Source organism: Dipodomys merriami, unplaced genomic scaffold, assembly GCF_024711535.1.
Source record: "Dipodomys merriami isolate MVZ:Mamm:240054 unplaced genomic scaffold, mDipMer1.0.p SCAF_137, whole genome shotgun sequence".
Taxonomy (NCBI): domain Eukaryota; kingdom Metazoa; phylum Chordata; class Mammalia; order Rodentia; family Heteromyidae; genus Dipodomys; species Dipodomys merriami.
Window position 1 is genome coordinate 2,662,850 of NW_027202682.1, and position 27,778 is coordinate 2,690,627.

Sequence of the window (27,778 nt, forward strand, 5' to 3'; positions counted from 1 at the left end):
GTCCAGGTCCACCCCACGTCCCTGTGGAGAGGGAGGGACAGAACTCTTGGCAGAGAAAATGGAGGGAAGGAGGCAGGAGGGAAGAGGCACAGGTGGGTGCCAGCCTGAATGCTGGACAAACATAGGCAGAGGAGAGCAGGTCATGGAGCTCAGTCCTTCCTTCTTCCCAGGACCCTATGGTCAGCTGGGGCCAGAGCTGGGTCTGGGGCCCTTTGGTGAGTGTGAAATCTGCTGGTACCCAAGGGGGAAGTTGGGTAGGCAGAAGTTATCTGGTGATCCAGGAGTCCCTGATTTGTTTTCTGTACAATAGGGGACCCTGAGATGAAGCCAGGTGCCAGTAGCCATCTGGAAAATGCCTATGAAGGTGAGAAGGAACACATGATCCACCAATGCCATTGTCCCCGCCCCCCCCCCCCAGCTGCACATTCCCAGTGTTTGTGGGACAGCAAACTTTCAAACTAGAGTGTGAACTCTGACCAGAGGCAAGACTCAGCCTGGCCCTGCTCTCCCTAGTGCTCACTCTACCTCTTCCTAGGCTGATACCCTCTTGGAAAATAATGAGCACTGGAGCCAGTCCTCTGCCCATCCTCCAGGCCTCAGCATCACCGCCTGGCACCCAGGGCAAAGAAGGCGGGACCTGGGAACTTAGTCTCTGGCGCTGCCTGGCATGGGGTCTTCCTCTGGCTGAAGTATTAATAAATGCAATGTGCTTCTTTGATCGCCTCGGGGTGCCTCGGAGGTGCTGGCTGGGGTATGAAGATAGCAGGGGCTGGCAGCAACCACTCAGCCTCTTGTTCATTCATTCAACAAACACCAACGTGGTGGTGTGCCAGGGCCCAGGTGGGAGGGAGACACTGTGAGAACTCAACAAACTCAACATCTGTTCTCAGGCAAGCACTCACCTCCGGAGTAGGTAGGGTCACAGGCGTACCTGACACACAGTGTACTTGATCAGACTCCCTCCCTCCATCGCCTTCCCTCGTCCCCCTCCACTTCCCCTGTGCCCAGTCTCTGCCATCTGTCATTTACAACCCTTAGGAACTTCAAGTGCTGTCCACTGTCCACAAACGCGGCTCCAGAACTATGTGGTCTTTTCTATAAGACAACTGGAATGAAAACTCAGTTATCTTACAGAAACCTTGATTTATAAGGAACATCGCCCCGGGTCGCTAAGGGTAAACAGCAACCAAAGCAGGGCCGCCCGGGCTCCAGGCGGTACCCCACCCGGCCAGGTGGGGGCGCACACCGCGCGTGCACCCAGCCGGATCTCAGCAACGGGAGGGACGCAGAGATCCGCACCGCGCGGGGCGGGAGCACGTGACGGAAGCGCGCTGCTGCTTCTGATTGGCTGCTAAGGATAGCGGGGGGGGGAAAACGACAGGCGCACTGGTTCCTGATTGGCTGGAGCATGCAGTCAGGCGCCTCCAATTGGCTGGGCTGGTGCCGGTGGCGCCGGGCCTCCGCGTCCCCGGCCCGAGGTCGCGGAGAGCGGTGCCGATAGGGCCCTGGGGCGGCCGGCGGCGGCCAAGCTGGCGACGGGGCTGCCCCGCTCGCGCTCGCACCCGCGGTTCTCCCGCGTGCACCCCCGGCTGAGCCGGACCCGCGGGTCGCTGCCGCCCTCCCCGCCGCCCGGGCCGTCTCTGCCGCACCCCCCGCTGCCGGGGCTCCCGCCCGGCCTGACCGCGGGCCCCCCGCCGCCCTCGGCGCTCGCCCAGGCCGAGCTGCCGCCGCTGCCCGCGCTGCCGCTGCGGCCCGAGCTGCTGGCTCCGTGGGGGCCCCTCGCCCACCTGGCGCTGCCGGAGCTGCCGCCCGCGGCCTGCGCGCCCGCGCCGCCCCGCGCCGCCCTCGCCCTGCAGGGCCTGCCGCGCCTGCCCGCGCCCGCGCCGCCGCCCGCGCACCTGCCGCTGCCGCCGCTGCCCGAGGCCGCCGCCGCCGCCGCGCCGCTGCCCGTGGGCGCGCGCGGCCGCCCGCCGCTGCTGGGCGAGGCCTCCCCGCGGCCGCTGCCGCCGCTGCCCGCGCGGCCCGCGCCCTGCGGCCTGCCGGCGCCGCCCGCGCCCCGCGAGCCCTGGCCGCGCCCCGCGCTCCCGCCGCCGCCGCCGCCCCCGTACTTCTTCCTGTGGCCGCCCAGCTGACCGCGGGGCCTCCCGACCACCGGGCAGCGCGGGGTGAGTAGGGAGCCCGAGGTTCAGATCACCCCCAGATTCAGATCACGGGCCCGAGCCCGGCTGCGGGGTCAGGGAGGGGCCCGGGTTTGGGGGAAGGCAAAACCTCAAATCTGACAAGGTCGTTTTAAGATGAAGGGGCCGGCGAGCCGTGGTCTGCGGCTCATGCCTGTCACCCTGGCTGCCCGGGAGGCTTACAGCTGAAGATCGCAGTTCGAAGCCAACCTGAGCACCAGGCCCACGACACTCATCGTCTTAAGTGAACTACCATAAAGCAGGAAGTGGAGCCGCGGCTCAAGTGGTAGATCATTAACGTGGAGCGGACAAAGCTTAGGGACAGCGCCCAGGCCCTGGGTTCAAACCCCAGGACTGGAAGGGAAAGCAAAAACAAAATGGGGCTTTCTTCCATTTCCGTTTGCTGCAGTCCATCCCAGTGCTCAGGACACGTGGAAGGAAACTTGGATCAAGAAGATGAACTCGGGCCCCAGTGGCTCACCGGCCTGTTCTCAGCTCTTCTGGAGGCTAAGCTCTGAGGAGGGTGATTTGAAGTCAGCCAGAGCAGAAAAGTCTGTGAGACTCTTATCTCCAATTAACCACGAGAAAGAAAAGAAAAAAATGGAAGTGGTGCTGTGACCAAAGCAGTAGAGTGCTAGCTTTGAGTGGAAATAGCTCAGGGACAGGGCCCAGACCCAGAGTTCAAGACCCAATGACCCGAAAGAAAGAAAAGAAAATGCGTTTCGGTGGCATGCATCAGCCAGCATCCCACACATCTAATTTCCCTTTACAAAGGGTCTGGATGTCATGAAGGCCTTTTTCTCCTTATGTTCGGAAACACTGACCTTCCTTTTCAACTGAAATCCATCCTGGGGCCTGCTGTGCCTCGTGAGCGTTGATAGACAGTCGATACTGGGCCTAAGGCTGTGAAGTCATCCCTTGGACAGGAAAGCTCCGGGGCCTCCATGGAAACTCCTGTCTCCAGCCTTTTACTGGCCTTCCACCCCCACACTGCCAGTTTCTGTGCAGCTAGTACACTTCAATATAAAGTTCTCTTTGTTCCCCTGGTGGCCTGGGCTCAGGTAACCCGGCGGATGCCAGCTCCCGGGCTCTTCTGCAGCCGCTCAGGACTAGTATCAGGAAGCCAACCTCGACCTTGGGGGACCTCTGAGATCTTGGGACCCACCAGCAAGAAGGGTAGTATATTAGTTTTCTGTGACCGCAGTTACCAAATTATAAGCACTGAGTGGCCTAAGACAACAGAATTTTTTTTCTCGTACAGTTCTGGATGTCAGAAATACAGAGTGAAGGCTTGGCAGGCGCTGCTTCCTCTGTGAGTACTAGGGAAGGGCCATGTCCTGTCTCCCGGCTTCTGATGGCTTCGGGCCATCCTTGGCTTGTGACTGCACCACTCTGGTCTCACAGGCTTCTTCTCTGGGTCAGTTCCCATTTTCCCTGGTTCTCTCTCACAAGGACATTTGCTGTTGCTCCTGGCACACTCCGTCCACACCGATTTTGTCTGAAGAGCCTTCATTTTACACCAGATGAGGTCACATTCCCAGGGTCCACCTGGATTGTGGGCGCCGTATAGAAGTAGTGTGGGGCTGGCTCATCTTCCAGTCAACCCAGAATTTCCTGTGAACAGGGCATGCCCGTGCTCCCCTGTAATCTGGACATTCAGGAGACTAAGATAGAAGATTCTAAGAGGGCTGGGAAGTTGGCTCGGTGGCAGAGCGCTTGCCTTGCATGCATGAGGCCCTGGGTATGACTCCTCAGCACCACATAAGCAAAAAGAAAAAAGCCAGAAGTGGCGCTATGGCTCAAGTGGTAGAGCGCTAGCCTTGAGCTGAAGAGCTGAGGGACAGTGCTCAGGCCCAGAGTTCAGGCCCCACGACCGGACCCCAAAAAAAAAAGATTCTAAGAGTTCATGGCCAACCTGAAAAAAAAAAAAAAAAAAGAAGCTAGGTGCCCGTGGCTCGCCCCTGTAATGCTGGCTACTCAAGAGGCTGAAATCGGAGGATCATGGTTTGAAGCCAGCCAGGGCAGGAAAGTCTGTGAGACTCTTATCTCCAATTCACTCCAAAAAAAAAAAAAAAAAGCCAGAAATGGAGTAGTGGCTCAAGTGGTAGAGTGCTAGCCTTGAGCACAAAAGTTCAAGGACAGTGCCCAGGCCCTGAATTCACCCTCCCCAACACACACATACACTCACGCAGAAGGAAAGAAAGAAGGAAAAAGAACTTCTGGTGTCGTAGGCCCTGCCCCTCACTGAGCTGGGACCTTGGGTACCCCTAGAGCCATTTCTTGGGCAGGAGCCCCGGCTGCTGATCTGACGAGCAGAAGAAAATGGAGTGCCTGTCCTTCCCCACCTGCTGGCCTGCTGCCTGCCCACCTTCTCCCCTCAGCTCAGTCAGTCAAGGAGGGATAAAGAATGTCCTCTGAAAAGACAGCCATAACCAGAGCCCCACCCCCAAGGCTGGGAAGCTGATGGTTACCACTGATAATAAAGTTAATTGTTACCCAGTCCAAGCGCCTGTCCATGTTTTCAAGTGAAACTGCCCTTAGGATTTTAACAAAATACCTCCTGACTCCATCCCTACAGTGATTCCCCAAAATGTAAGGTGCTCTCACCTAAGCAAGAGGCCCGGGGGTGGGGCGGGGCTTCCACCGCCACGCCCAAGAGACACCTGCAGCTGGGCACTGTGACCGGCCCAGGGTGGTCCTGGGTGAGAGTCCAGCCTGCTGCCTACTACTAAAGGAAAGCCAAGGGCACTGTGCTCTTTCTGCCTGGGATACAGAGAGAGAGAGTGAAGATGGCCTGTCTCTGACCATCAGGTTCACAGCGAGGGAATGGAGCGGGAGGGGAGGCTCTGCGGGGGGGGGAGGGGCCTTGCCCCACGGCCTGCTGGGAACAGGGCTGCGGAGACCTGGGACCCGTGGGAGCCGGGCTGGGAATCCCAGTTCCCACAGAACCCGCAGCCCAGCTCAGGATGCGGCTGCGGGGCCTGCGGGGCCTGCGGGCTTCACCTGAGTATTTCAGAGGGTTGGGAGGTTAGAGCTCTGTTTCTCCTCAGGTGAACCGGGGCCTTCAGTGCACCTGCAGGCCGAGCGCCCCGGGGTGCTCCCGGAACCCTTCCCTGTCCTCGGGCTGGGCCACACTTTCCCCTCCAGAAGAAGGGGGTGACTCCAGGCTGGTAGTGAGCTGTTTTCTCCTTCCAGCCAGCCCCTCGGTCCTCCCAGACCACACAAAGAGAAGTTATTTTGTTATTCCCCGAATTTCCCACCAGGTTGGCGCTCTGGGGAGGGGCCCCCTCCCCCACCTCTTTCCGGCCCCGGAGGGAGGGGTGGGGATTGCTAAATGCTCCTCCACGCCCCACCTCTCCATATCAATGGCATTCCAGACGCTATCGATTCCCCTCTAGGTCCCTATCTTAACCCTTTGGTTCCCAGCACCTAACTAGGTTAGGTCTGGCTAAGTTGGACAGGACCTTAAAAGAGAGGACTCCCAGCCAGGCCCCCGGGAAATTGAGGGCCCCATTTGTAAGACTCGAGCCTTGGGCCACCTGAGGGCCAGTCTGGCTGGAGGTGACCGCGGGCGAGGGGTCCCCGTCACCCAGCACACGCCTTCCTGTGGCCTGCGGGTTCCGCCCCGCCACAGTGGCCATTTCTGCTTTGCCTCTGTGGTGAGCACCCCATGTTTGGGGGGGGGTCTTTGGTCCCCTCTTTGGGACAGTGCTTTATTGTGTGTGTGCAGCCGCTGCTACCTGGTGACAATGTTGGGGGTCTAGTGGGCTGCCCAGCCCCCCACCCCCCGCACCACACGCCGGCCAAGCACCTGTCCCAGTTTCCCTGGGACACGGGACTCTACATCCATCTGGGAATGTCCCGGGCCAGGATGGGGTGAGTAGGTCACTGTGAGCCTAGCGGGGAGACTGTCGGGTTGGGACAGCGGTGGTGTGTGTGTGTGTGTGTGGTGTGTGTGTGTGTGGTGTGTGTGTGTGTGTGTGTGTGTGTGTGTGTGTGTGTGTGTGTATTGGTGGGCCCTTCGAGAGACCCGGGCTTTGCCTCCCAGGCCAGACACCTGCCCAAACCTGTGTGGCGGGATTCCTGGTAGCCCCTGGAAGGTCGCTGGGGAAGCCCACGGACAGGCTGGCTCTGTTTGCTCTTCTTCTCAGCCCCCCTGCGCTCCCCCACCACCTGTGAAATCCAAGCCCCAGGAGCTGGATGAGCTGGCCAAACACAACCTTGGAGGAGGCAATCCACGCCTCTGGCCTGGCTGGGGGATGGGCCCCAGGCCAGCCCCAGGTTCAGGTGGAGCCCCTCCCTGTGGGGAGCCTCAAGATCGGGGTGGAGGACGCCCCAACCCACTCCACCTTCCAGACAAGCTCCCCCCCCCCGCCCGTTTTTGGTGGGGGAAGTCCTCCAACACAACGCCCCTATCCCTGGGTTCCATCTGAATAATCCCAGAACCAGAGATTTTACAAAGTCCTGGGGTACACGGTGGGGGTGGCTCTCAGACCTGCCCCGTGGCTGTGTGGTGGCCGAGTCAGCCCTCGCCGGAGGCCGGGAGGTCAGGCTGGGCCTTTGAGGGCCTCCTCTCCGTGAAATACATTCCCTTTCAGATAATCACAGTCGCCACTAGTCTAGGTCTTAGCAACCAGGAATGGGCCTCGGGAAGTTCACCGACCCCCAAAATGAGAACCGTTGGGGGAATACGTTTCTATGGAGCTTGTGAGCCCCTTGAGGGGTCTCCACTTCAAGGGGCCTTGGCTTTCTACGATGCTCCCTGCTAGAGGGCTGGGGGCTTGAGCCCTGATTTGTGTGACTGTCAGACTGCGCCCCCGGAGCGGAGCGGAGTTACAGCTTCCCAGAGGGTCTCCCCTGGTGATCTAAGGCGTCTGTCTCCATCGCCCAAGATCCAGGTCTGCGGCTGCACCTGGACCTGGGGTCCCTGTTTCCCCCTTCCTGACCCCAGGCCCCTGTGTGCCCCCCCACACACAACAGTTTCTTCATTTCCTGGCCTCTCGGTACTACTGGCTCAGTCCAGCCCCCTCCCCCAGTTTCTGCAGTGGGGGAAGGGCAGGCACACCTGAGCGGGGGGGGGGGGCAGTTTTCTAGGCCGTCACCAGAGCGATGCCACCGGAGCTGGGCGCCAGGCACCTGTTGCCCGGGGAACTGTGCGGGCGGGGCCCTCTCCCGGGAGCCGCTGGGCCACTGAGCTGAGACGGGAGGTAGATCAGATTCCAGGCTCCTGGGGCGAGGTGGGGCTCCGAGAAGGGGTGAAATACGGCAGAAGCTGGGGCATCATGGAAGGGGGTGGGGTGGGGGACAGGGCGAAGGTGGCGGGGGACAGGGGCAGGTTCAGGCCCCCCAGGCCTTGCCTGCCTTCAGCATCAGACCCGATTCATTGCCTTCCCGCCTTCCCTGTGTCTCAGCTCATCCCTTTCTCCTATGAGTCAAGACATTCCTCCCCCGCCCTGCCTGAGCTCAGGGCCCCCCACTGACCCTCAGGGCACCCCAATCCACGTGCCTGAGGCCCCTCCTCCTCATCCCTCGGGTCCTACCACCCAATCACAGCCCCAGCCTTGCTCCACGCCTCCCCTGCCTGAGTCTTAAAACCCCCGCCACCTGCAGCAGGTGCCACAGAGACCCTGGTGGCACCACAAAGGGCACCCTGCCCAGCCAGCACTGGCGCCGGCGCCAGCCAACACAAAGGACGGAGCCTGCCCCGGCCGCACAGCAGGTTGGAGGGTCCAGAAGGGTCTTGTGATTCCATGGACACTTAGCCAGGGCCGTCCATGGGTGATAGGTCCCCACGCGGACACAAGCCACCCAGCCCAGGAGGACCTAGAGACCAGCGTGGATTCAGTGAGTACCAAATACCTGGAGGCCCACAGATGTGAGGACTGTCCCGGCCCCAAGCCAGCACCAAGAGCCCCCCCAGCCTGCGCTTGTCACCCCTGCTCCCAGTCAACCAGGCTGCCTGGGGCTGAGAAGATCTAACCCCTCCAAATGGCTTCAACTGGCCTTGAGCTTCTGGGCATGACTCTGGCGGTGCTGGGCTGGCTCGGGACCCTGGTGTCCTGCGCCCTGCCCCTGTGGAAGGTGACCGCCTTCATCGGCAACAGCATCGTGGTGGCCCAGGTGGTGTGGGAGGGGCTGTGGATGTCCTGCGTGGTGCAGAGCACCGGCCAGATGCAGTGTAAGGTGTACGACTCGCTCCTGGCGCTGCCCCAGGACCTGCAGGCCGCCAGGGCCCTCTGCGTCGTCGCCCTCCTGCTGGCGCTGCTGGGCCTGTTGGTGGCCATTACGGGTGCCCAGTGCACCACCTGCGTGGAGGATGAGGGCGCCAAGGCCCGCATCGTGCTCACCGCCGGGGTCATCCTCCTCCTGGCGGGCATCCTGGTGCTCATCCCGGTCTGCTGGACAGCCCACGCCATCATCCAGGACTTCTACAACCCTCTGGTGGCCGAGGCCCTCAAGAGGGAGCTGGGGGCCTCCCTCTACCTGGGCTGGGCGGCAGCGGCCCTGCTCATGCTAGGTGGGGGGCTCCTGTGCTGCACATGCCCCCCACCCCAGATTGAGCGGCCCCGTGGACCCAGGCTGGGGTACTCCATTCCCTCCCGCTCAGGGGCCTCAGGGCTGGACAAGAGGGACTATGTGTGAGGATGAAGCCTTCTCCAGGAGCCCCAACCTCCCGCATGGCCTCCGCGCGACCCTTCTCCTTCTACTACCAGCCCTGCTCCCCAGGAAAGCAGCACGGGCTCATCCAGGACTGGCTCGGCTCAGCCACCTCTTCAGTGGTCCCCGTGCTGAAGGCAGGAAAGCTTGGGTGCTCTGCCCCCCCCACCCTCTTCTGCTGTGTGGCTAGAACAGAACTGTATGCAAGTTTCTGGCCCTGGGAACCTGGGCTTTTAACCCAAAGGGTAAAAGCTGTTTGCCCTCCCTGCCCTGAAACTCACTGGAACACCACTGCCATCAAGAGGCCCAGGCTGCCCATCTGTCCAGCTCCCCACCCCCAGAATAAAAGAGCATTTGTAACCAGCCTCCCTCCCTCCCTCTGCGGCTCCAGGTCCTACTCTGTAGATGGTCTCGCTGAGGCGGGGTGAGGCTGGGCAGGACAAGGGTCAATCACCTGCGCACACCACCTCCCCAGTGGAGAATCCAGCCCCCAGACACAACAAAGGCGTATTAAAAAAAAATGCTTTATTTAGTAAAACCTTGTGTAGGTAGTGAATGGGTGAAATGCGTGCGTCAAGGTGAGGTTTGGGGGGGCGGGGATGTATATCACAAGCGGAACCTGACTCAGGATGGGGCCATGGTGACTAGATTTGGGGGCCACGAGGAGAGTTCTTGGGTGACTGATCGCCTCTCCTAACAGGCCTGATGGCGAAGGGTGTGGTCACCTTTACCGGTTGTGGGGGGCAGCAGCTGCTGCTAGGACAAGGCAGTCTGGTGGCCACAAAGGCAGAACTGCAAAGCAGCCTTTGTGCCGGGTCCACAGCTCGCTCCTGCTTGGCTTTCCAAGATGGTGATGATGTCCCCGGCAAAGAAAGATCCAGAAACTCAAAAGCACCGTTTGGTTCCGTTAAAAAAGGTGAGAAAGGCTAAGAGGAGAAGGTGGGGGGGGGTGGAGATTCTCTCCCATCTTGGTTCAATTGTCCAGTGGGTTTAAAAAGATTATCCCTGCCCATAAAAGCAGAAACTCAAACCCAGAGAGTATTAAGAGCCAACACCCAAGGTGCTGAGGGCCTCATCGTGGTGGCTGAGCTCAGAGGCCGATGGAGGTCAGACGTAATTCTTGGTGGGGTACTCAGAGGGCCCCCGAGGCGGGGAATGGGGGGCTGATGTGGAATAGCGGGCCATGTAATGGCTGGCAACCGGGGACCCTCCCGAGGGGCACGTGCAGCACAGGAGCCCCCCACCCAGCAGCAGAAGGCCGGAGGCAGCCCAGCCCAGGTAGAGGGAGGCCCCCAGCTCGCGCTTTTGGGCTTCAGCCACCAGGGGGTTATAGAAGTCCTGGATGATGGCGTGAGCTGTCCAGCAGACTGGGATGAGGGTCAGGATGCCTGAGAGGACAAAGATGATCCCAGAGGTCAGCACCAGACGGGCCTTGGAGTTCTTGTCGTCCACACAGGTGGTACACTTGGCGCCGGCGAGGTAGATCAGCAGGCCGAACAGGGACAAGAGGAGAGTGATGACGCAGAGGGCCCTGGCGGCCTGCAGGTCCTGGGGCAGCGCCAGGAGCGAGTCGTACACCTTACACTGCATCTGGCCGGTGCTCTGCACCACGCAGGACATCCACAGCCCCTCCCACACGATCTGGGCCACCACGATGCTGTTGCCGATGAAGGCGGTCACCTTCCACATGGGGAGGGCGCAGGACACCAGGGCCTTTATCCAGCCCAGCAATGTCAGGACAATTCCCAGGATTTGCAGACCAGAAGACGCCATGGTGAGGTGCAGAGGCTGCACTGCAGGGGGGGGGGGGCAAAAACAAACAAGTGTTTGGCCCAGACAACAAACGACTAGATAGCTTTGGTTCCATCAGCAGGACACCAAGAGCTTGTATCCTGAAGTCTGTCTGTCTGTTTTGGAATACAGGAGATAAACATCCTCTATGCCTCATTTTTGGGTGGGCAAACCAGGCCTTTAATGAACGCACCCCTGGTAAAATGACAGGCACTGATTTATCCCAGTGAATAATCAAAGGGACACAGGTGATAGTGTAAAGCTGACTCACTCACAGAGCGCGGTGCGTGGACACAGGTACTTTTCAACTCACTTCGTGTAGCAGCAGAAAGGAATGGAAAGACAGTGGATTTCCCAAAGGCAGAGTGGAGATCCTGCTCTTCCTCCCCACCCAAGGCAAGGCCCAAACCGAATTGTTCTCAGATCACATACACCTTGTGTCCCAGCACGGCCCCGCTGACGCGCCACAAGCCATCTCTTCCCTGACCAGACAGGTGTCTGGGTTCTTCACCTGGGAGGCACCTGCCAGCCAGGCCTGGAGTAACAGGAGGGGACAAAGCAGTTCCTTCCTCAAAGCCACCTGCTGATTCGTGGCCTCCGCCCGGGGCCGAGGAACAGGTCCTCAAGGTTTGGGGTATTCTTATGCATTTCAGACCAAAGGTCTCAGGACACATCTTTGCCAGGAGAAGCTAAACTGGCGGGGGTGTGTTCCGTGAGTCTCTCCTGTGCCCCCCCATCCCGTCGGCGAGGACAGGGGGCCAGCTCTGCCCCTGGCCCGCTGGAGACGGCCATTACCCTTGGCTTTTCCTGAAGGGTTTGGGCCTAGGGCCCAGGGCAGCCCGGCAGTGGCCGGTGGGCGGCTCCTCACTTCCTCCTCTCTTACTCTCCGGCCCCGGAGGCCGGGCTTACGGTCTCGGGGGACCCTCGCCCCCCCCACCTCCCTGTACCCCCGACGGAGAGGCCCAGCTGGGTCGCAGGCGCCGCGGTGGGATCGTCCTCTCCGGGCCCGCGGGGCCCCGCCCGCCCCCCCCACCCCGGGCCGGCCGGCGGGGGAGGGGAGCGGGTTTCGGTGCCTTTGTCCTGGGGAGGGGGAGGGGCGCGGAACCGGCCGGAGCCGCCCCGGGGCGCGGGGGGCCCCAGGCCAGGTGCGGCGCCGACCTCCGGCCCGAGGACTGGGCGACCCGGGCGGCCGGGAGCCGGGGCGCCGCGGGGACCCCGGCGGGCCTTCCCCGCGCCCGCGCCCCCCCCACGCGCGGCCCGCGCCCGCCCCGGGCTCACCTGCGCGCAACACCTGAGCGGACGCGGCGGAGTGCGCGCAGGGGCGGAGGCGGGGGGCTTAAAGGCGCCGTGACGTCACGGGACCACCTCCCTCGGGGAGGAGCGGAGACCCTGGCGGGGTCGCGGCCGGCTAGGCGGGCGCTCGGATCCGGGGCGCGCGGGGCGCGCGGGCCGCACCTGCTCCGACCCCGGCCCGCTGACGCCTCTTGACGGCGCCCGACTCGGGAACTCACCCAACCTCCCCGGGCCTCAGTATCCAAGCCCGCCAGTCGAGGCGAGGACCTGAGTTTTGGAGTGAAGGATCTCGGGTGTCGATGCGAGGGCGCGCGGTTTGGGTGTGGATGCGCGCGCGCGCGCCGGGCCCGGGGCGCGAACTCGGGGCCGCTCCTCTCCGCTGGCTCCCAGCGCCGCTTCCCACTTTCCGGTGGTTCATCGGAGAGGAGAGTCTCACGGACCTTCCCGCCCCGGGCTGGCCTCGAACCGCCATCCTCCGACCTCGGCCTCCTGAGCAGCCTGGATGACGCGACGGATCGTGGAGCCGCCGCTGCCGGGCGTTTGTGGTTCTTGGGACCCTGGAGAAAGTCGCACCCCGCCGGGCGCCGCGGCTCCGCCTGCAGTCCCCAGGGCTGACTCTCACCTCCAGTCACCCTGTGGCTCAAGTGGTAGAGCGCTGGCCTTGAGCAAAAAAGGCCCAGGGTCAGCGCCGAGGACCAGAGTTCAAACCCCAGGGCCGACTGAAGACAAAAGAAAGCTGCATCTCAACTACTCAGGGTGTCTGAGGCGGGAGGTGGCGAGTTCGAGACCAGCCTGGGGCACATAGGAGCCTGAGGGGAACAATCGAGAGAAATCAGGGACGAATAAATGGAGACTTAATTACAACCCTGTCTTCATGGGTCATCTCTTATTCCCCATCTCCCGACTGGAGCACGGACAGGGCCGGGCCGCTCGGACCCGCCCAGGGACTGCGCTGAGCGGGCAGCGCGCGGCCGCACGTCCCCGGAGCGCCGGAGGGCGGGGCCTGGGCCGGGCCGGGCCGGAGGGCGGGGCCTGGGGCGGGCCGGAGGGCGGGGCCTGGGGCGGGCCGAGGCGAGGCCCCGCCCCGGAAGGCGGGGGCGGGCCGGGGCGGCCGCCTAGGGCCCGGCGGGCCGGCGGGCGGCGGGTGCAGACCGCGGCGGCGGAGGACGAGCGATGGCCGCGGCTCCGCGGGGCGCCCTGCGGCGGCTCTTCGCGCTGGGGTTCGGGCTGGTGCTGCTGCGCGCCGCGGCCGCGGAACAGGCGCCGGGTACGCGGGGTGTCCCGGGCCGGGGGTCGGGAGCGGGACCGGGCGGACGAGGGGAGGCGGGATGGGGCGGAATCGGGGGGCTGTCTCCGCACACCGAGCTTTCGGGTAGAGAGAGGACGGGGCCCCCTTCCCCTCCAAACCTCACCCGCCGTCCCGGCCTCAGTTTCCCTGCCTGATGGGGTCATCTGTCCCCAGAGCCCGCTCCAGACGTGGAGTTAGCGGGCCGGAAGCCTGGCGGGGTCCGGTCAGAGGCCACGCCCCCGCCCGGTCCCCCGGGGTCGGCCCGGCCCGCGGGACCCGGGACTTGGAGGGGCGTCGGCAGGCCCGGGGGGGGTCTGTGCCCCCTGCCCCGCGGGGTGCCCCCTTCCATCCGGTGACTTCAGTGCCCAGCTATGTGGGGGGAGGGACCCGGTCGGGCCCGGTGCCCGGGCGTGACTCACCCGCCGGCGGCGGGAGGGGGGCGGGGACCCGGCCCCCCCCCCGGCCCCGCGCCGCACTCCGCACGGCCGTGTCCCGGTCTGGCCGTGCGGTCACCTGTGAGGAATGCGGCGGGGGGGGGGGGCGCCGGTGACTCACGTTATTCGAGCCGACCGACCCTGACCTCAGCCCTGAGAATAGACGCGGGCGCGCCCTGACCCCGGCCCCCTCCCCAGGCGCCGCCCCCTGCGCCCGCGGCAGCTCCTGGAGCGCCGACCTGGACAAGTGCATGGACTGCGCCTCGTGCCCGGCGCGGCCGCACAGCGACTTCTGCCCGGGCTGTGAGTGTGGGGGGGCCTGGACCCCGGGGCGGGAAGGGGGGGTCACGGTGGGGGGGCGAGGCCTGGTGAGGAGGTGGGGGAGCGCTGACTGCGAGTCCGGCCCCTAGGTGCAGCCGCACCTCCCGCTCCCTTCCGGTTGCTTTGGCCCATCCTGGGGGGCGCCCTCAGCCTGGCGCTGGTGCTGGCCCTGCTTTCCGGCTTCCTGGTCTGGAGACGGTGCCGCAGGAGAGAGAAGTTTACCAGTAAGTTTGCCCCTGCGGGTCGGTCCGCCCATGACAGCCCCCCACTGTACCCCCTGCCGGCGGTGACCCCGTCCTTCTTTTTTCACCTTGCAGCCCCCATCGAGGAGACCGGTGGAGAGGGCTGTCCAGGTGTGGCACTGATCCAGTGACCCAGCTATACCGGCGCGGTGCCCACTCGTCATTCATTCATTTTGGAGCTGGCCTTGGCCACCCAGACACAGCCTGAGCCAGGCTCTTCCAACCACAGGGGGTGGGGTGGGGGTGATGAATCACCTCCCAGGCCTGAGCCAGGGCTCCGCGGAGCCTTTCTGGGGTGTCTGATTGCCCTGTCTGGCTCCTAGACAGAAGGAGCCTCATGCTGCCTCATACAAAGAAACTGCAGTACTTGCACACGGGGGTCTCCTTCCCCCACTGCCCCGGCTCGCTCCAAGGGCAGACGCTCCTAGGCACTCAATGGACTGAAATTCCACCACCGCGGCTCAGCCCCGGCCTGGGGGGTGGGGGGTTAGGAGCCTGTTCTTAACTAGGGGCTGGCCCTCCATGAGGGCAGGTCCCCATGTAAATCCTCCCCCATCCCCCCCGGGGGGGGGGAGGAGATATTTATTTTGGGGGAGAAACTTTGGAGAGGAGAATTTATTAATAAAAGAATCTTTAACTGTAAATGGTTAGAGCACTAGCTTGATCCCCAGCTTGACTTCTCAGAGCTGGGGGGGAGTGAGTCACCGCGGGGGCGGGGGCGGGGCTCTGACTCACACATTCTCAATGCCTGGAGCCCAGCCTGCCAGGACTTGGCCTGCCCCGACCGTTTTCCAGGGAAAATCTTGTGGAGAACCCCCCCCCCAGGAACCAGCACCCCACCCTCCACCAAGGCCTGGAGTTCCAGACTGAATCAAACCTTCAACTGTTCACAATCTTTATTCATTTAGTACCCTTCTTCCCTTGCTCTGTCCCTCCCACCCATGGAGCTCTGGGTCCGCTATTGGAAAGGTCCTGATGCCCTGGCATGTGGTCTGGAGGAGAGACCAGCACCTTGTCTCCCAGGGGGGCTGCTTGCCTCTGCGGTGGTGGGGCAGGAAGCGGGTGGGAAGGTACACGGGCAGCAGGGCTCAGAGCTCCATTGTGTCCCCAGTTGGCGTTGCAGGGTAGTGGGGACCGGTAGTACCCCCCAGCCTCAGCAGCCGGAGGGCCTCGGGAATCAGGCTCCCAGGGTAGCGCCAGAGAAGCAGCTCGGAGCAAGGGCTTCTGGAAAAGGAAATATTTCGATAATCAGGGCATGCGGCTGATAGCTGTCTTGGCAGGACCCTGAAGGTCCAAGTCCCGAGGCCACGATGGGAAACAGCACACAAGTTAGTCTGGAAGCTAAAAATAGCCCCATGAGGCAGGCCATGGTGAGCAGTGGCTCTTGGGCCCAAGTGTGGTCCTCCAAAAGTCCTGGCGGGCGGAGGTGCCTACCTGAGCGGGGGCAGGGCTGGCGGGAAGGTCGAGGGGGGGCTGCAGTAGGGGTGGTCATTATGTAGGCTCAGTCGAGAGAAGTGGGTGGCCATGTTCTCCTCAGAAAGGAACTGCTTGCGCAAGGGCTCCCTGGGGAAAGACACAGGGGAAGGCAGGCAGAAATATTGAGAAGGGGAAGGCCGAGGTCTGATGGAGGCCGGAGGTGACAGATCTCGGGAGTCCTCCCTGCCCCCAAACTCACTGCTCCTCCTTCAGGCGCCGTTTGGTGCTCAGGGGCACAGCTCCTCGGAGAGGGGAGCTGGGAAAAAGAGAGAGCCAGGTGCACCCCACCCTTTAGGCCCCTTCCTGGGGACCTGCCCACCAGAGCCTGTACAGCGTGAGTGGGGGCCCCCAGCCCGGCCCTGTGTGTGCGTGCTACCTTGAGCGAGCCCTCGCCAGTGCTCGCCAGCAGCCCCCCCTCGTGGCGGGCCCCAGCTCCAGCCCGAGCCCCGCGGCTCGCCGCATCTGGTGTCCTCCTGCAGGCCAGCCCGGGGTCTCCAGCCAACGCTCCTGAGCCCCTGATCGCCCTCAGCCCCTACACGCACCTGGCTTCCAGGCTCCGCGTCAGCCCCGGGGCAGCCCGCGCGTCGCGCAAGGCCCGGCCCGGGGGGCCTCGTTCCAGAGGCTGCTGCAGGATCATTAGGGCTCGGGGTCCTGCGGACAGAGGGGTGGGATCCGGGCGTCGGGGGCGGAGCCTCGGAGGGCGTGGCCCGACGCGGGAGGTGCGGCCTGAGGTGCGCGCGCGCGCGCGCGCGCGGTGGTGAGGTTCTGCGCAGGCGCGGAAGGGGAGCGGCGCGCGGCTGGAAAGCGGGTTGGCTCGGCGGGGTGGGGGAGGGGACCCGGCGTAGGGAGCCACCGCGGGCGGCACTTCTCAGTGTAGGGGGCTGGTTGGCGTCCCCCTCGGTTCCTGGGGGTACCGGGAAGGACTAGCGGCTGCCTTCGCGCCGGGCCGGCCGGCCGTTTTGAGCGGGCCGCGAAGAGCCACTCGTGGGCACGTCCGGAATCCTCCGGCTGAGCCGCTCGCAGAGCAACCTGGGACTTGTAGTTCTTGTGGGGAATGGAGCGCGCTTCGCTGCTCGCGGCTCCTCTGGGTCAGGTGAGTCGGGGCTGCGCGCGGTACCTTGTGGGGTTTGTAGTCCGTCCGTGCTGGCTCCGACGGGGTGGGCCGGGAATGGTGTGGGGACGGCTCGGAGCCTAACGTGAAAGTCAGGAGGCAGGGATTAAACGGCAGCATGTGTTAGAGCCACTTTTTAAAAAAGCTTGACACAGCCGGGCGCTGGTGGCTCACGCCTGTAATCCTAGCTACTCAGGAGGCTGAGATCTGAGGTTCGCGGTTCAAAGCCAGCCCGGGCAGGAGAGACCGTGAGACTCCTATCTCCAATAAACCACCAGAAAACCGGAAGTGGCGCTGTAGCTCAAGTGGTAGAGCGCTCGCCTTGAGCTGGAGAGCTGAGGGACAGCGCCCAGGCCCAGAGTTCAAGCCCCACGACCGACAAAAAAAAAAAAAAAGCTTGACACATACTAACAATACGGGGTCTTTTTTCTTCTTTTTTTTTGGGGGGGGGTGATACTTTGTGTGGAACCCAGAGCCTAGCCTATGCTAAGCATGTGCCCAGCCACAGCGCTGCCCTCCCCCAGCCCCAAGAGCACTTATTAACCGTTTCCTACATGAAAGCTCTTTGTACAGCTTTTTACATACATTTATGGAATTGTCGGTGAGCATCTGACCATTCTGGAACCTGAGGGGCTCCCCTCGAGGCCCGCTCTAGGGTTCCATTAGGCATCCCGCCTCAGTTCTCACCTCACCCTTTTCCTGGAGGCACCAATAGGGTGACAGGGGCAGGCACCAGTGTGTGGGTCGGGGAGCCACCTCAGAAGGCTGAGGAGTCTGGGTATGGGAGGCTAGGAAGCCAGGCCTATGGCAGGGAACTCAGGGACAGGAGTCTGGCAGCGGTCTCAGAACCCCCCCAGTTTGGCCTCATCCAGCGTCTCCCAACAGACAGAGGTGTTTCAGGCCCTGCAGCGGCTGCACATGACCATCTTCTCTCAGAGCATCTCGCCCTGTGGGAAGTTCCTGGCAGCTGGCAACAATTATGGGCAGATCGCCATCTTCAGGTACCCTGGGGCCTTGATTTTCACTTCCTATGAGCCCTAAGCGTTTTATATTCTTGGGACTGGTGCTTCCTGCTTCTGACCCCTGACTTCCCCTTGCTTCATCTCTTTGCATCAGCTTGTCTGCTGCTTTGAGTTCAGAGGCCAAAGAGGAAAGCAAAAAGCCTGTGGTGACCTTCCAAGGTGAGTATAGCTGTTGAATCTGGCTTAGGAGATGGAGGAAGAGACTGGATAAGTTCACGCCAATTCTGTTTCCTTTAGCCCATGATGGGCCCGTCTACAGCATGGTCTCCACTGAAAGACATCTGCTCAGTGCTGGGGATGGAGAGGTGAAGGCATGGCTTTGGGCAGAGATCCTCAAGAAGGTAAGGAGTCTAGAGCCTGGAGAAGGACTGGGCGGCCCCTTCTGAAGCTTTCTTGAGTTCACTTGGTGTTTCCACTACCTTCCTTCTATGAAGGGCTGTAAAGAGCTGTGGCGTCGCCAGCCCCCGTACAGGTGAGTCACGGGTCAAGACCCCTGGGCGGAGGGCATGCTGGGAGAGCCCTGCCCCTGATGTCCCCCTTCCCCTCCTCCCCAGGACCAGCCTGGAAGTGCCGGAGATCAATGCCTTGCTGCTCATCCCCAAGGTCTAAACCCTTTGTGACCCAAACCTTGATCTTTCCCGCTCTGCCCGTCTTAATTTGATGCTGACTCTCTGCCCCACTCTGCCTTCCATGGTAGGAGAACTCCCTCATTCTGGCTGGGGGAGATTGTCTGCTGCACACCATGGACCTTGAAACGGGGGCCTTCACGGTGAGCAGGGCTCTGGAGCTGGGGAAATCCACCCCCGAGGAACTCATGGGTCATCCTCATTCTGACCCAGTCTCTTTCCCTGCAGCGGGCCCTGCGGGGCCACACCGACTATATCCATTGCCTGGCACTGCGGGAACGGAGCCCCGAGGTGCTGTCAGGGGGCGAGGATGGGGCTGTGCGTCTTTGGGGTAAGAGGATGGCTAGTTAAGAGGGCAGCATCAGGATAAGAGAGAGGCTGCGATCCACGTGGCTCACCAGGAACCTCGGCTTTTTACCCACAGACCTCCGCACAGCCAAAGAGGTGCAGACCATCGAGGTCTACAAGCATGAGGTAAGGGCACAGTCCCCACCGCGCTGTCGGTCATATCCCCAAGCTCTCCTCATCTTTCCACTCTTCCATCCCAGGAGTGCTCAAGACCCCACAACGGGCGCTGGATTGGATGCCTGGCGACTGATTCAGACTGGATGGTGAGCTGGGCGGGTGTGTGATGTGGGAGCAGCTCTGGGCCCTCTTCAGTGAGGGCTCCTGGCTCATTATGGCTGGGGACCCCTCACCTTCCGCCCAGGTCTGTGGAGGGGGTCCAGCCCTCACTCTCTGGCACCTCCGATCTTCCACACCTACCACCATCTTCCCCATGCGGGCACCACAGAAACACGTCACCTTCTACCAGGACCTGGTGAGGCCCTCTGCCTTGCATCTGCCACCCTTGCCTGGCTCCCCTCTCGGCCCTGACCCCTGACCCCCTCCCTGTTCTGCAGATTCTCTCCGCTGGCCAGGGCCGTTGTGTCAACCAGTGGCAACTGAGTGGAGAGCTTAAGGCCCAGGTGCCTGGCTCCTCCCCGGGGCTTCTCAGCCTCAGCCTCAACCAACAGCCGGCAGCACCCGAGTGCAAGGTGAGGCTTTTCGGGAGCTGGGGGTCCCGGGGGGTTGAGTGTGGGCAGGCCAGTCACACCTCTTTTGCTCTCAGGTCCTGACTGCTGCGGGCAACAGCTGCCGGGTGGATGTCTTCACCAACCTGGGCTACCGAGCCTTCTCCCTGACTTTCTGACATCACATACCTGCCCCCAGCGGCTTAGGAGTGTTTTCTTTTTTTCTTTTTCTGTCATGGGGCTTGGAACTCAGGCTGAGGGACGTGGGGCTTGAACTCTGGACCGGGGCACTGTCCCTCAGCACTTCAGCTCAAGGCTAGTGTTCTATCACTTGAGCCATACCACCACTTTTGGTTTTGAGTGGTTTATTGGAGATAAGAGTCTCATGGACTTTCCTGCCACGGCTGGCTTTGAACCATGATCCTCAGCTCTCAGCCTCCTGAGCAGCCAGGATTATAGGCTTGAGCCACTGGCGCCCAGCTTCATCTATTTTTTTTACAATAAAGTTTCAGATTTCCCAAAAACGAAGACTTAAATTGTTGTAGTGACTTATATATTACTCTGTCCAACCTTAATCGATACATAAATACCCACTCCCACACTTAGTACTTACAAAAGATAGACCTATAGAGATTCCAGAAATAGCTCTGCCCCCACCTGCTTCCGCCACCCACCTGGGCCTCAGCCCTAAAGCTGGCCCCTGTTCCCAAAGAGCCTCTGTCGGCCTCCTGGGGGGTGGAGGGCACCGCCTGGCAATCATCTGCGCCTTGTGGCTCCATCGGCCATTAGAGTGAGCCCAGGACTGGCAATCACGGCGGTCCAGCCCTCAGGTCCTTCGGAAGAGGTTACTAAGGAAGCCACCGGCCTGCCCCTGGCCCAGGCGCAGCGAGAAGCGGGTCGTGGCTCGGCGTGGGGCCGCGGCGCTCAGCTCCTTCTGGCGCTGGGAGCGCAGCTGCTGACCGATCACCACCTGCATATCGTCCTGGAGGCGGGAGGGGGTGGGGCCGGGCTGCGTCAGGACGAGGCCCCGCCCCTCGGGGAGCGCGTCATTTGCATGGACACGCCCCTACCCGTCACCACGCCCCGCCCCCGGCACCGCGCTCACCTGCCAAGCCTCAAGCTCTTGCGTCAGCGCCACCTTCTGGCGGATGGCGCGCATCAGCTCCCGGGACAGCGAGTCCCGCTCCAGCGAGACGCGGCTCAGCTCCAGCGACAGCTCCTGGGCCCTGCGGGCGGCAGGGTCGGGAAGCCGGTCGGAGGGCGCGGGGAGGGGGGTCCGGGACCCGGCGGGGGCGGAGGGGGACGGCAGAGGCTCACCTGTTCACCGCCTCGTCCCGGTCGGACAGCGCGCCGCGGAGAGCCTCCCCGAGGTCGCCCTGCGCGCGCAGCTCCTTCTGCCGCCGCAGCTCCTCCCGCAGGGTCTGCAGCTCTGCGCCCCGCAGTGCGACCTGCGGGCAGGGCAGGGGCGGCGGGAAGACGGGGCCGTGCCGAGCCCCCCCCCCCCAACCCCAGCGGGCTCGGAGCCTGGAGTGGGGCCCGGGAAGCCCTAGAGGGGCCGGGCGGAGGGGGACCCACGGGACGTCCGGCCCGCGCCCTCCTACCTCATCCTGCAGCCTGGCCACCTCCGCCTCCTTCCGCTCCAGTACTTCCCCGGGGCTCAAGGGCGCTCGCTTCTTGGGGGGTTCCAAGCTCTCTTCCTGGGGTGCAGTCTGGGGGCTGGACCCCGCCTGAGTATCCAAGGCCGGGATGGCCTGCGGGCCCCACGGGTGAGTCGGGAGGTGGGAAGAGGAGGAGGAGAGGCCGCGCCGCCCGCCTGGGAGCCTCCCGCCTACCTGGCCGTCTCCGGAAGCCTCGGCGTCCGGGGCCTGGGGGCCGTGGAGGCTGTGGGCGAGCTCGGACTGCAGCGAGGCGCCCGACACGTCGGCGTCCTGGAGACGGGCCTCCTCCTCCAGCTCCGACACGCGCCGCTGCAGCCTGCGGAGCGCGCCCAGCGCCTCTGCGGCCTCGGCGCGCGCGCGGTCCAGCTGCCGGGCCGCACGGGGGCGCGGGGTCAGGGGCGCCCGCACCCCGCCGCGATCGCCCTCCCAGGCCCCGATGTCCTCACCTCCAAAGCATCCCGGCCCCACCCATCGCTCACCTCCCGGGGCGGGTCCCTGGCCGGCCGCCTACCTCCTCTCATTCATGACTTTGATCCTGGGTGACTGTCCTCTCCTTCCCAGCCTCGCGCCCTCCCCACAGCCCCGAGAAGCTGGCAGCGAGGCCATCGCAACTCACACAGGGGGACAGGAGGGGAGGCACCCCACGACAGTCAGAAGCCAAGCAGCTTAGGAAGCAGCCTGCCAGGAGCTCAAACATCAGGGGCAGCTTCCTCCTTTCAATCCCTCTCTCCACGTCCACAGCCTGGGACGCGCCCTGACAGGTATCTCCTTGCCTGAGCTCTTGGGCCCTGGGCCCTTCCCTGGCCTCCCAGCTGCTGGGCTGTGAGAGAGCAGATCACCCCCACACACACCCCCAGCAGGCTTCTGTAGCTTGCGCTTGCTCCAGGCTGGCCGTTCTAGTCAGTGCCCATTCCCCAGAGCGCCCACTGCCATTTCCAAGGACCCCGCTTGCTGCGCCCCTCCCCGCGGTCACCTCCAGGCTGCTCTCCTTCCTCTCCCGCCTCAGCAGCAGCAGCTCCTCGTGGCTGGCCTGCAGCCGGCCCTGGTCCCTGTCCGCCGCGTCGTGCAGGCCTCGGATCTGGGCCTCCAGGTCCTGCCGGCGGCTCTGCAGCATCTGGTTCTGGAGAGAGAGGCCTCAGAGCTGACCCCGCGTGGGGCATGACCGAACTCACTCACACCAGCCCGGCCTGGCTGCTTCAGGTTCAGACAAGACCCCCAACCCTTAACTCTCACCCGCAGCCCCAGCCCCCGCTCACCTCTGCCTGCAGGCTCTCCAGCCGCGTCCTCAGCTCCGCCCCAGCCAGGGCCTGCCCCTGGCACTGCCCTCGGAGGGCGTCGAGTTCTCTCTGAAGCTCCTGCTCCGTCTGCGAGGCCTGGGGACGGGGGTGGGGGTGGGGGTGAGCAGCAGAGCCTTTGGCTGATTCCTGCCTCAACCATTGACCCCCACTCCGCTGGGCCCAGACGCCAGCCCCGTCCTCCGGGGGTGAGGCCCGGCCCACCTGCGCCAGCTGCTGGCTGAGCCGGAGGTTCTGCTCGCTGAGCTCGCCCAGGGCCCGCGCGCGCTCGCGCCCGCTGTCCTGCTGCTCCGACCGCTGCTCCCCCAGCTGGGCCCTCAGCGCCTCCACGTCCCCCTCCAGCTCCACGGCCCGGGCCTCCCACTCGGCGCCGCGCGCGGCCAGGCCCCGGCGGAGCTCGTGGTTCTCCTGCTGCAGCCGCTGCGCGGGGGACAGAGCGGGGTCAGATCACAGCCCGTGCCACACAGACAGGAAACAGAGGGGGAGAGACGGCAACCCGGAAGGATCAGAGGCAGAGCAGTAGAGAGAAGGTCTAGATAACGATGGAAGTGGGGCGCCGGGACCCCTACGCACCTCAGGCTGCCGCCTCAGCTTCTGCGCCCGAGGTCGCATGCGCCGTTTTTGGCGCCTAAGCCGGGCAGAATTTAAGCCGCGGCCCATGGCCTCACACACCTGGGGCGTCCTGGGGCTCTGCACCCCAGCTTCTGCCCAGCCCCTCTCTTCAGTTCCCTCTAATTAACCCTGGCCTGCCCAACCCTGGCCTGCCCCACCCCAGACTCTACCCCCCCACCTGCCCTCCCCCAAACCTGTCTGACCAGCAGGGGGGACGCGTTTGGCACACCCAGATGACCAGCTTGGGGAAGCCCAGGACTCGAGGGGGCCTCTCTCTGCTGGACCTTGAACCAGGAAGGGCCCGAGCCTTGATGACAATAACCACAGCTGCTGCAGATCATTAGCAGGTGTTAAAGCACCACCTGAATCTGCATGACTTCACAGAATCCACTAGAGGGCGCTGTGCATGCCCTCAGACGTGGCTCAGAGAGCTTAAACACCTTGTCCGAGGGCCCACGGTAGATGAGTGGCAGGGGATGATGCCAGGCCCAGCCAGCAGCCAGTGTCTAGAATGGCGGGCCGTGGGGACTCAGCTGTGCTTGCAGTTTCTGGGTTCTGCAGGGTCTGAGTAGTCTGCGAAAGTCCCTTTAATATCTCCAAGTCTCATGATCCCATTTTCTCCAACACCCCTCCATCCTGCGTCCTCCATCCACCTCCCTTCCTCCATCCAGTATCTCCCTGCTCCTCCTGTTCTGGGGCTTAGTTGTCCATGGTTAATGGAGGCCATTCAGGCTGCCTCCCCTAGCAGCTTAGAGTTCACAGGACTATAGGCAAATGGAGACATGCTTAAAGCAGTAAATCTCAGAAGGGCAGTCCAGGCTGTGAAGGAACCCAAGGAAGTGAGTGGGGCGGGGCTCCCTTAAGGAGTTGATGCTTGGATTGGCTCCTGTAGGGCCAGAAGGAACCAACCAGAAAGAAGTCTGTGTTAAGAAACAGCAGGTGCAGCCAGGCAGTGTGGTGGCTCACGCCTGTCGTCCTAGCTACTCTGGAGGCTGAGATCTGAAGATCACGGTCCAAAGCCAGCCTGGCAAGATTCTTTTCTCCAATTAACCACCAGAAAACCAGAAGTAGCACTAAGGATGAAAGTGGTCGAGCGCTAGCATTAAACGAAAGAACTCAGGGACAGCGCCTAGGCCCTGAGTTCAAACCTCATGACCAACAACAAACAAAACAAAACCAGCAAGTACATCTGGATGCCAGTGGCTCACATCTGTAATCCTAGCTACTCAGGAGGCTGCAATCTGAAGATCAAGGTTTAAAGCCAACCCATGCAGGAAAGTCTGTGAGACTCATCTCCAATTAATGCTCAAAAACCCAGAAGTGGAACTGTAGACCAAGTATTAGAGTGCCACCATTGAACACAAAAGCTCAGGAACAATGCTCAGATCCTGAGTTCAAGCTACAGTACTGGCACACATGTGCGCGCGCGCACACACACACACACACACACACACACACACAGGTTTACAGAGGTTGGGGAGAGCATGTGTGATGGAGAGCCCATGAACAGGCTGAGATGCCTAATAGGCAGCCTGGTAGAAAGGGTGCAGGGCATTTGGGAAGCGGAGCCATGAAGAGCCTGGGAAGAGGCTTTTGGCAGAGGTGCCCAAAGGTGACGTCTGGAAATCCCTTGCCCCGTGAGGATGGGGAGCGGCTGCTGCCATCTGGTGGCTGTGCTGTGCGCTGGATGAGCTAGAGCACCGCCAGCAGGGCCAGCCACTTGCCAGGGTGGCCGGGGTTACACAGCCAGTTCTGCCACTGAGCTATACCCTCAGCACAGCCCAGATTCGGGTTGTTCCCTCCCTCCCTTCTTTTGTTTCTTCCTCTCTCCCTCCCCCTGCTGTCTGGCAGTATCAGGGGTTGGAAATTGAACTCCTGACCCCTCTCTTGTTGTACTACTCAAGCCACACTTTCAACCTCTAGAATTGTTTTTTTTGTTTTTTTTGTTTGTTTTTTTTTTGATGCCAGAACTGGGGCTTGAACTCACGGCCTGGAGATCCAGCTTAGCTTTTATGCTCAAGGCCGATATCCTACCACTTGAGCCACAGCTCCACCGCAACTCTGCACTGCTTAATTGGAGACCCGAGTCTTGTGGACTTTCCTTCCAGGGCTGCCTTCAGATCTCAGCCTCCTGAGTAGCAGGGATTAAAGGCGAGAGCCACTGGTGCAAGGCTGGACATCTTGCTTTCCACTACTGGACCACACTGGCAGAGGGGCTTGGGGCCAGCACCGAGTCCTTCCAGAGGTGTGCTCCTGCCGGTCTATCCGGTCCCTGCCCTCTGGCCTGCCCCAGCCCAGCCCAGCCCCTGCCTCTGGCCTGCCCCAGCCGGGTCTCCCGCCCGGCCCTGGCCCGGCCTCGGCCCGGGCCCCCCTCACCTCCTCGCGCTCCGCGTGCTGGGCGCTCAGCGCCTCCAGCTGCCGCCGCAGCTCCTCGTTGCGCTCCAGCAGCATCTTGCCCAGCTCGGCGGCCAGCAGCAGGTCCTTCTCCTTCTGCTGCAGCTGCAGCGCCAGGTCCTCCGGCTCCTCGGGGCCCCGGCAGCCCCCTTCCAGGAACGAGTCCCGCTGCTCCAGCACGAAGGGGAAGAAGCCGTCCTCGGCGCTGGGGGAGGCGCCCCCCGACAGCGGCCCGCGGCGGCTCGGCGCGTCCGGGGAGCTCATGGCACCTGCGGGGACGGGTCACTGCGGGACAGCCCCCCACCCCTGCGGGGCCGGGTCACCGCGGGACAGCCCCCCACCCCTGCGGGGACCAGTCACCGCGGGACAGCCCCCCACCCCTGCGGGGACCAGTCACCGCGGGACAGCCCCCCACCCCTGCGGGGACCAGTCACGCGGGACAGCCCCCCACCCCTGCGGGGACCAGTCACTGCGGGACAGCCCCCCACCCCTGCGGGGACGGGTCACTGCGGGACAGCCCCCCACCCCTGCGGGGCCGGGTCACCGCAGGACAGCCCCCCACCCCTGCGGGGACCAGTCACCGCGGGACAGCCCCCCACCCCTGCGGGGCCGGGTCACCGTGGGACAGCCCCCCACCCCTGCGGGGACGGGTCACCGCGGGACAGCCCCCCACCCCTGCGGGGACGGGTCACTGCGGGACAGCCCCCCACCCCTGCGGGGACCAGTCACCGCGGGACAGCCCCCCACCCCTGCGGGGACCAGTCACCGCGGGACAGCCCCCCACCCCTGCGGGGCCGTCGGGCCCCAGGCCGCCCTGGGCCACCGAAGGTTAATGATCTACTTCAGCCACCCGGCTCCCCGTTAATGTCCCCGGGGTAAACTGAGGCAGGGAGCAGAAGGAAAGCAGCTGCCTTCTGACCCCGGGAAGCCTGTGCGACCCCCCTGGACGGCGGCCGCCCCTCCAGTCACTGCCCGACCCCCGGGCCAGGAGCCGCGAGCCCGGTTCCCGCGGGCCAGCCCCGCCCCGCCCCGGAGCGCGCGGGACCCTCACTGCGGGGGAGGCCGCTGCTGCCCCCCGAGCCCCCGCCCGGACCCCTCCCTCACCCCGACCCCGCCCTGACCCCTGACCCGCCCCCGCCACCCCCGCCCTGGCCCGCCTCGCCTTCCCGCGAGCTGCGCCGGCCGGGGCGGGGCGCGAACAGGTTGCGCCGGCCGCGCGCCCGGGCCGGGTTTCTGTTTACGGCCGGGCCCGGCCCTGGGGAGGGCGGCCGGGGCCCCGGGGGCCGCCGGGGCCTGGGGTTCCGGGTTCGGGGTCCCGGTGGGAGTCCCGCGCCGGGCCCGCCCCCTCGGGTCCCGCCCCTCCCCGCACCTGCCGCCTCGCCCCGCGCCTGGACCCGGGGCGCCCCGCGCCGCGCCGCCCGGCGCCCCGCGGGGTCCCCCCCGACCCCGGGTCCGCGGCCGCACCTGCGCCTGCCGGCCGGCCGGTGCCCCCGGGCCCCGCGCCCCGCGCCCCGCCGCGCCCCGCCGCGCCCCCCGCCCGCCCGGCCCGCCGCAGCCCCGGGCCCCCGGCCGCGGCGCCCCCTCCACGCTCACCCGCAGCCACCAGGTCCCCGCGGGCCGGGTCCCCTCTTCCGGAGGCGGCGCCAGGTGCGCGGCCCGCACAGGTGAGGGCGCGGCCCGCACGGCGGAGGGCGGCGCCGCGGCGGAGGGCGGGCGCCCCCTGGCGGCGGGCGCGGGCGGCGCGGCCCGGGAGCACCGAGCACCGAGCACCGAGCACCTGCTGTGGAACAGGCCAGGGCCCGCAGGCTGAGGCTCGGGGGTCGCCTGCCTCGTCTGGGGCTCGGTGGACAGCAGGACGCGGAGGCCCCGCAGGGACGGGCCTGCCCCGCAGGCGCCGAGCTGGGACCCGCGTCCCAAGTCTGGACTGCGGCCTCGGGGTGACAGGGCAGAGGCCGGGGTCCAGGCCCCGTGTCCCCACGGAGCTGGGCACACGCGAGACTCCAGACACGGCCTGGTGACTCTTTTTATTTTTTTGTCGGTCGTGGGGCCTGAACTCTGGGCCTGGGCGCTGTCCCTCAGCTCTTCAGCTCAAGGCGAGCGCTCTACCACCTGAGCCACAGCGCCACTTCTGCTTTTCTGGTGGTTTATTGGAGATAGGAGTCTCAGAGACTTTCCTGCCAGGGCTGGCTTTGAACTTTGATCCTCAGATCTCAGCCTCCTGAGCAGCTAGGATGACAGGCGTGAGCCAGGTTTGCTTTGCGTCATTTGTTTATTTTTTCATTTACGGTTATTTTTAGAGGTGAGATACAGCGTGGTTCCATTTATATTCATCAGGTAAAATGTACATTTTTCATACAGAGTCCTGTTC

At 63.7% G+C, this 27,778-nt stretch overlaps 6 protein-coding genes and 1 long non-coding RNA gene across 9 annotated transcripts; 4 read left to right on the forward strand and 3 right to left on the reverse strand.

Annotated features, from left to right (window-relative positions):
* Nucleotides 1-2,103: 2,103 nt before the first annotated feature.
* Nucleotides 2,104-4,676, forward strand: LOC138825471 (uncharacterized). The gene is made up of 2 exons (XR_011371409.1): nt 2,104-2,165; nt 2,587-4,676. It is a non-coding gene; the product is annotated as an uncharacterized lncRNA (long non-coding RNA).
* A 2,882-nt stretch (nt 4,677-7,558) lies between these two features.
* LOC138825475 (claudin-9) lies at nt 7,559-9,366 on the forward strand. Its single transcript, XM_070020090.1, has one exon. The coding sequence runs from the start codon at nt 8,166-8,168 to the stop codon at nt 8,817-8,819; it is 654 nt and encodes a 217-aa protein (XP_069876191.1). The 5' UTR covers nt 7,559-8,165; the 3' UTR covers nt 8,820-9,366.
* A 9-nt stretch (nt 9,367-9,375) lies between these two features.
* Nucleotides 9,376-12,190, reverse strand: LOC138825474 (claudin-6). 2 transcript variants are annotated; one of them, XM_070020088.1, is made up of 2 exons: nt 12,137-12,190; nt 9,376-10,627 (listed from the first exon to the last, which is right to left on the reverse strand). In XM_070020088.1, exon 2 carries the CDS (start codon nt 10,605-10,607, stop codon nt 9,942-9,944), a length of 666 nt encoding a protein of 221 aa, XP_069876189.1. In that variant the 5' UTR covers nt 10,608-10,627; nt 12,137-12,190; the 3' UTR covers nt 9,376-9,941. The 2 variants fall into 2 exon arrangements, with proteins under 2 accessions (XP_069876189.1, XP_069876190.1); XM_070020089.1 differs by lacking the exon at nt 12,137-12,190 and adding an exon at nt 11,904-11,920.
* An 864-nt stretch (nt 12,191-13,054) lies between these two features.
* LOC138825477 (tumor necrosis factor receptor superfamily member 12A-like) lies at nt 13,055-14,835 on the forward strand. Its single transcript, XM_070020093.1, has 4 exons — nt 13,055-13,185; nt 13,839-13,943; nt 14,051-14,185; nt 14,279-14,835. Exons 1-4 carry the CDS (start codon nt 13,092-13,094, stop codon nt 14,332-14,334), a joined length of 390 nt encoding a protein of 129 aa, XP_069876194.1. The 5' UTR covers nt 13,055-13,091; the 3' UTR covers nt 14,335-14,835.
* Nucleotides 14,836-15,081: 246 nt separating this feature from the next.
* Nucleotides 15,082-16,443, reverse strand: LOC138825476 (host cell factor C1 regulator 1-like). Of its 2 annotated transcripts, XM_070020091.1 has the most exons (4): nt 16,222-16,443; nt 15,879-15,935; nt 15,638-15,766; nt 15,082-15,427 (listed from the first exon to the last, which is right to left on the reverse strand). In XM_070020091.1, exons 1-4 carry the CDS (start codon nt 16,314-16,316, stop codon nt 15,292-15,294), a joined length of 417 nt encoding a protein of 138 aa, XP_069876192.1. In that variant the 5' UTR covers nt 16,317-16,443; the 3' UTR covers nt 15,082-15,291. The 2 variants fall into 2 exon arrangements, with proteins under 2 accessions (XP_069876192.1, XP_069876193.1); XM_070020092.1 differs by lacking the exon at nt 15,879-15,935.
* Nucleotides 16,444-16,522: 79 nt separating this feature from the next.
* LOC138825473 (THO complex subunit 6) lies at nt 16,523-19,987 on the forward strand. The gene is made up of 13 exons (XM_070020087.1): nt 16,523-16,772; nt 17,676-17,791; nt 17,907-17,971; nt 18,050-18,153; nt 18,247-18,284; nt 18,367-18,415; nt 18,510-18,581; nt 18,667-18,769; nt 18,863-18,912; nt 18,987-19,049; nt 19,148-19,258; nt 19,341-19,475; nt 19,550-19,987. The coding sequence occupies exons 1-13, from the start codon at nt 16,734-16,736 to the stop codon at nt 19,628-19,630; spliced, it is 1,026 nt and encodes a 341-aa protein (XP_069876188.1). The 5' UTR covers nt 16,523-16,733; the 3' UTR covers nt 19,631-19,987.
* On the reverse strand, nt 19,800-27,031 carry LOC138825472 (BICD family-like cargo adapter 2). The gene is made up of 10 exons (XM_070020085.1): nt 27,004-27,031; nt 25,393-25,679; nt 22,609-22,824; nt 22,366-22,482; nt 22,083-22,229; nt 21,284-21,475; nt 21,053-21,202; nt 20,769-20,899; nt 20,557-20,677; nt 19,800-20,433 (listed from the first exon to the last, which is right to left on the reverse strand). Exons 2-10 carry the CDS (start codon nt 25,672-25,674, stop codon nt 20,278-20,280), a joined length of 1,512 nt encoding a protein of 503 aa, XP_069876186.1. The 5' UTR covers nt 25,675-25,679; nt 27,004-27,031; the 3' UTR covers nt 19,800-20,277.
* Nucleotides 27,032-27,778: the final 747 nt, after the last annotated feature.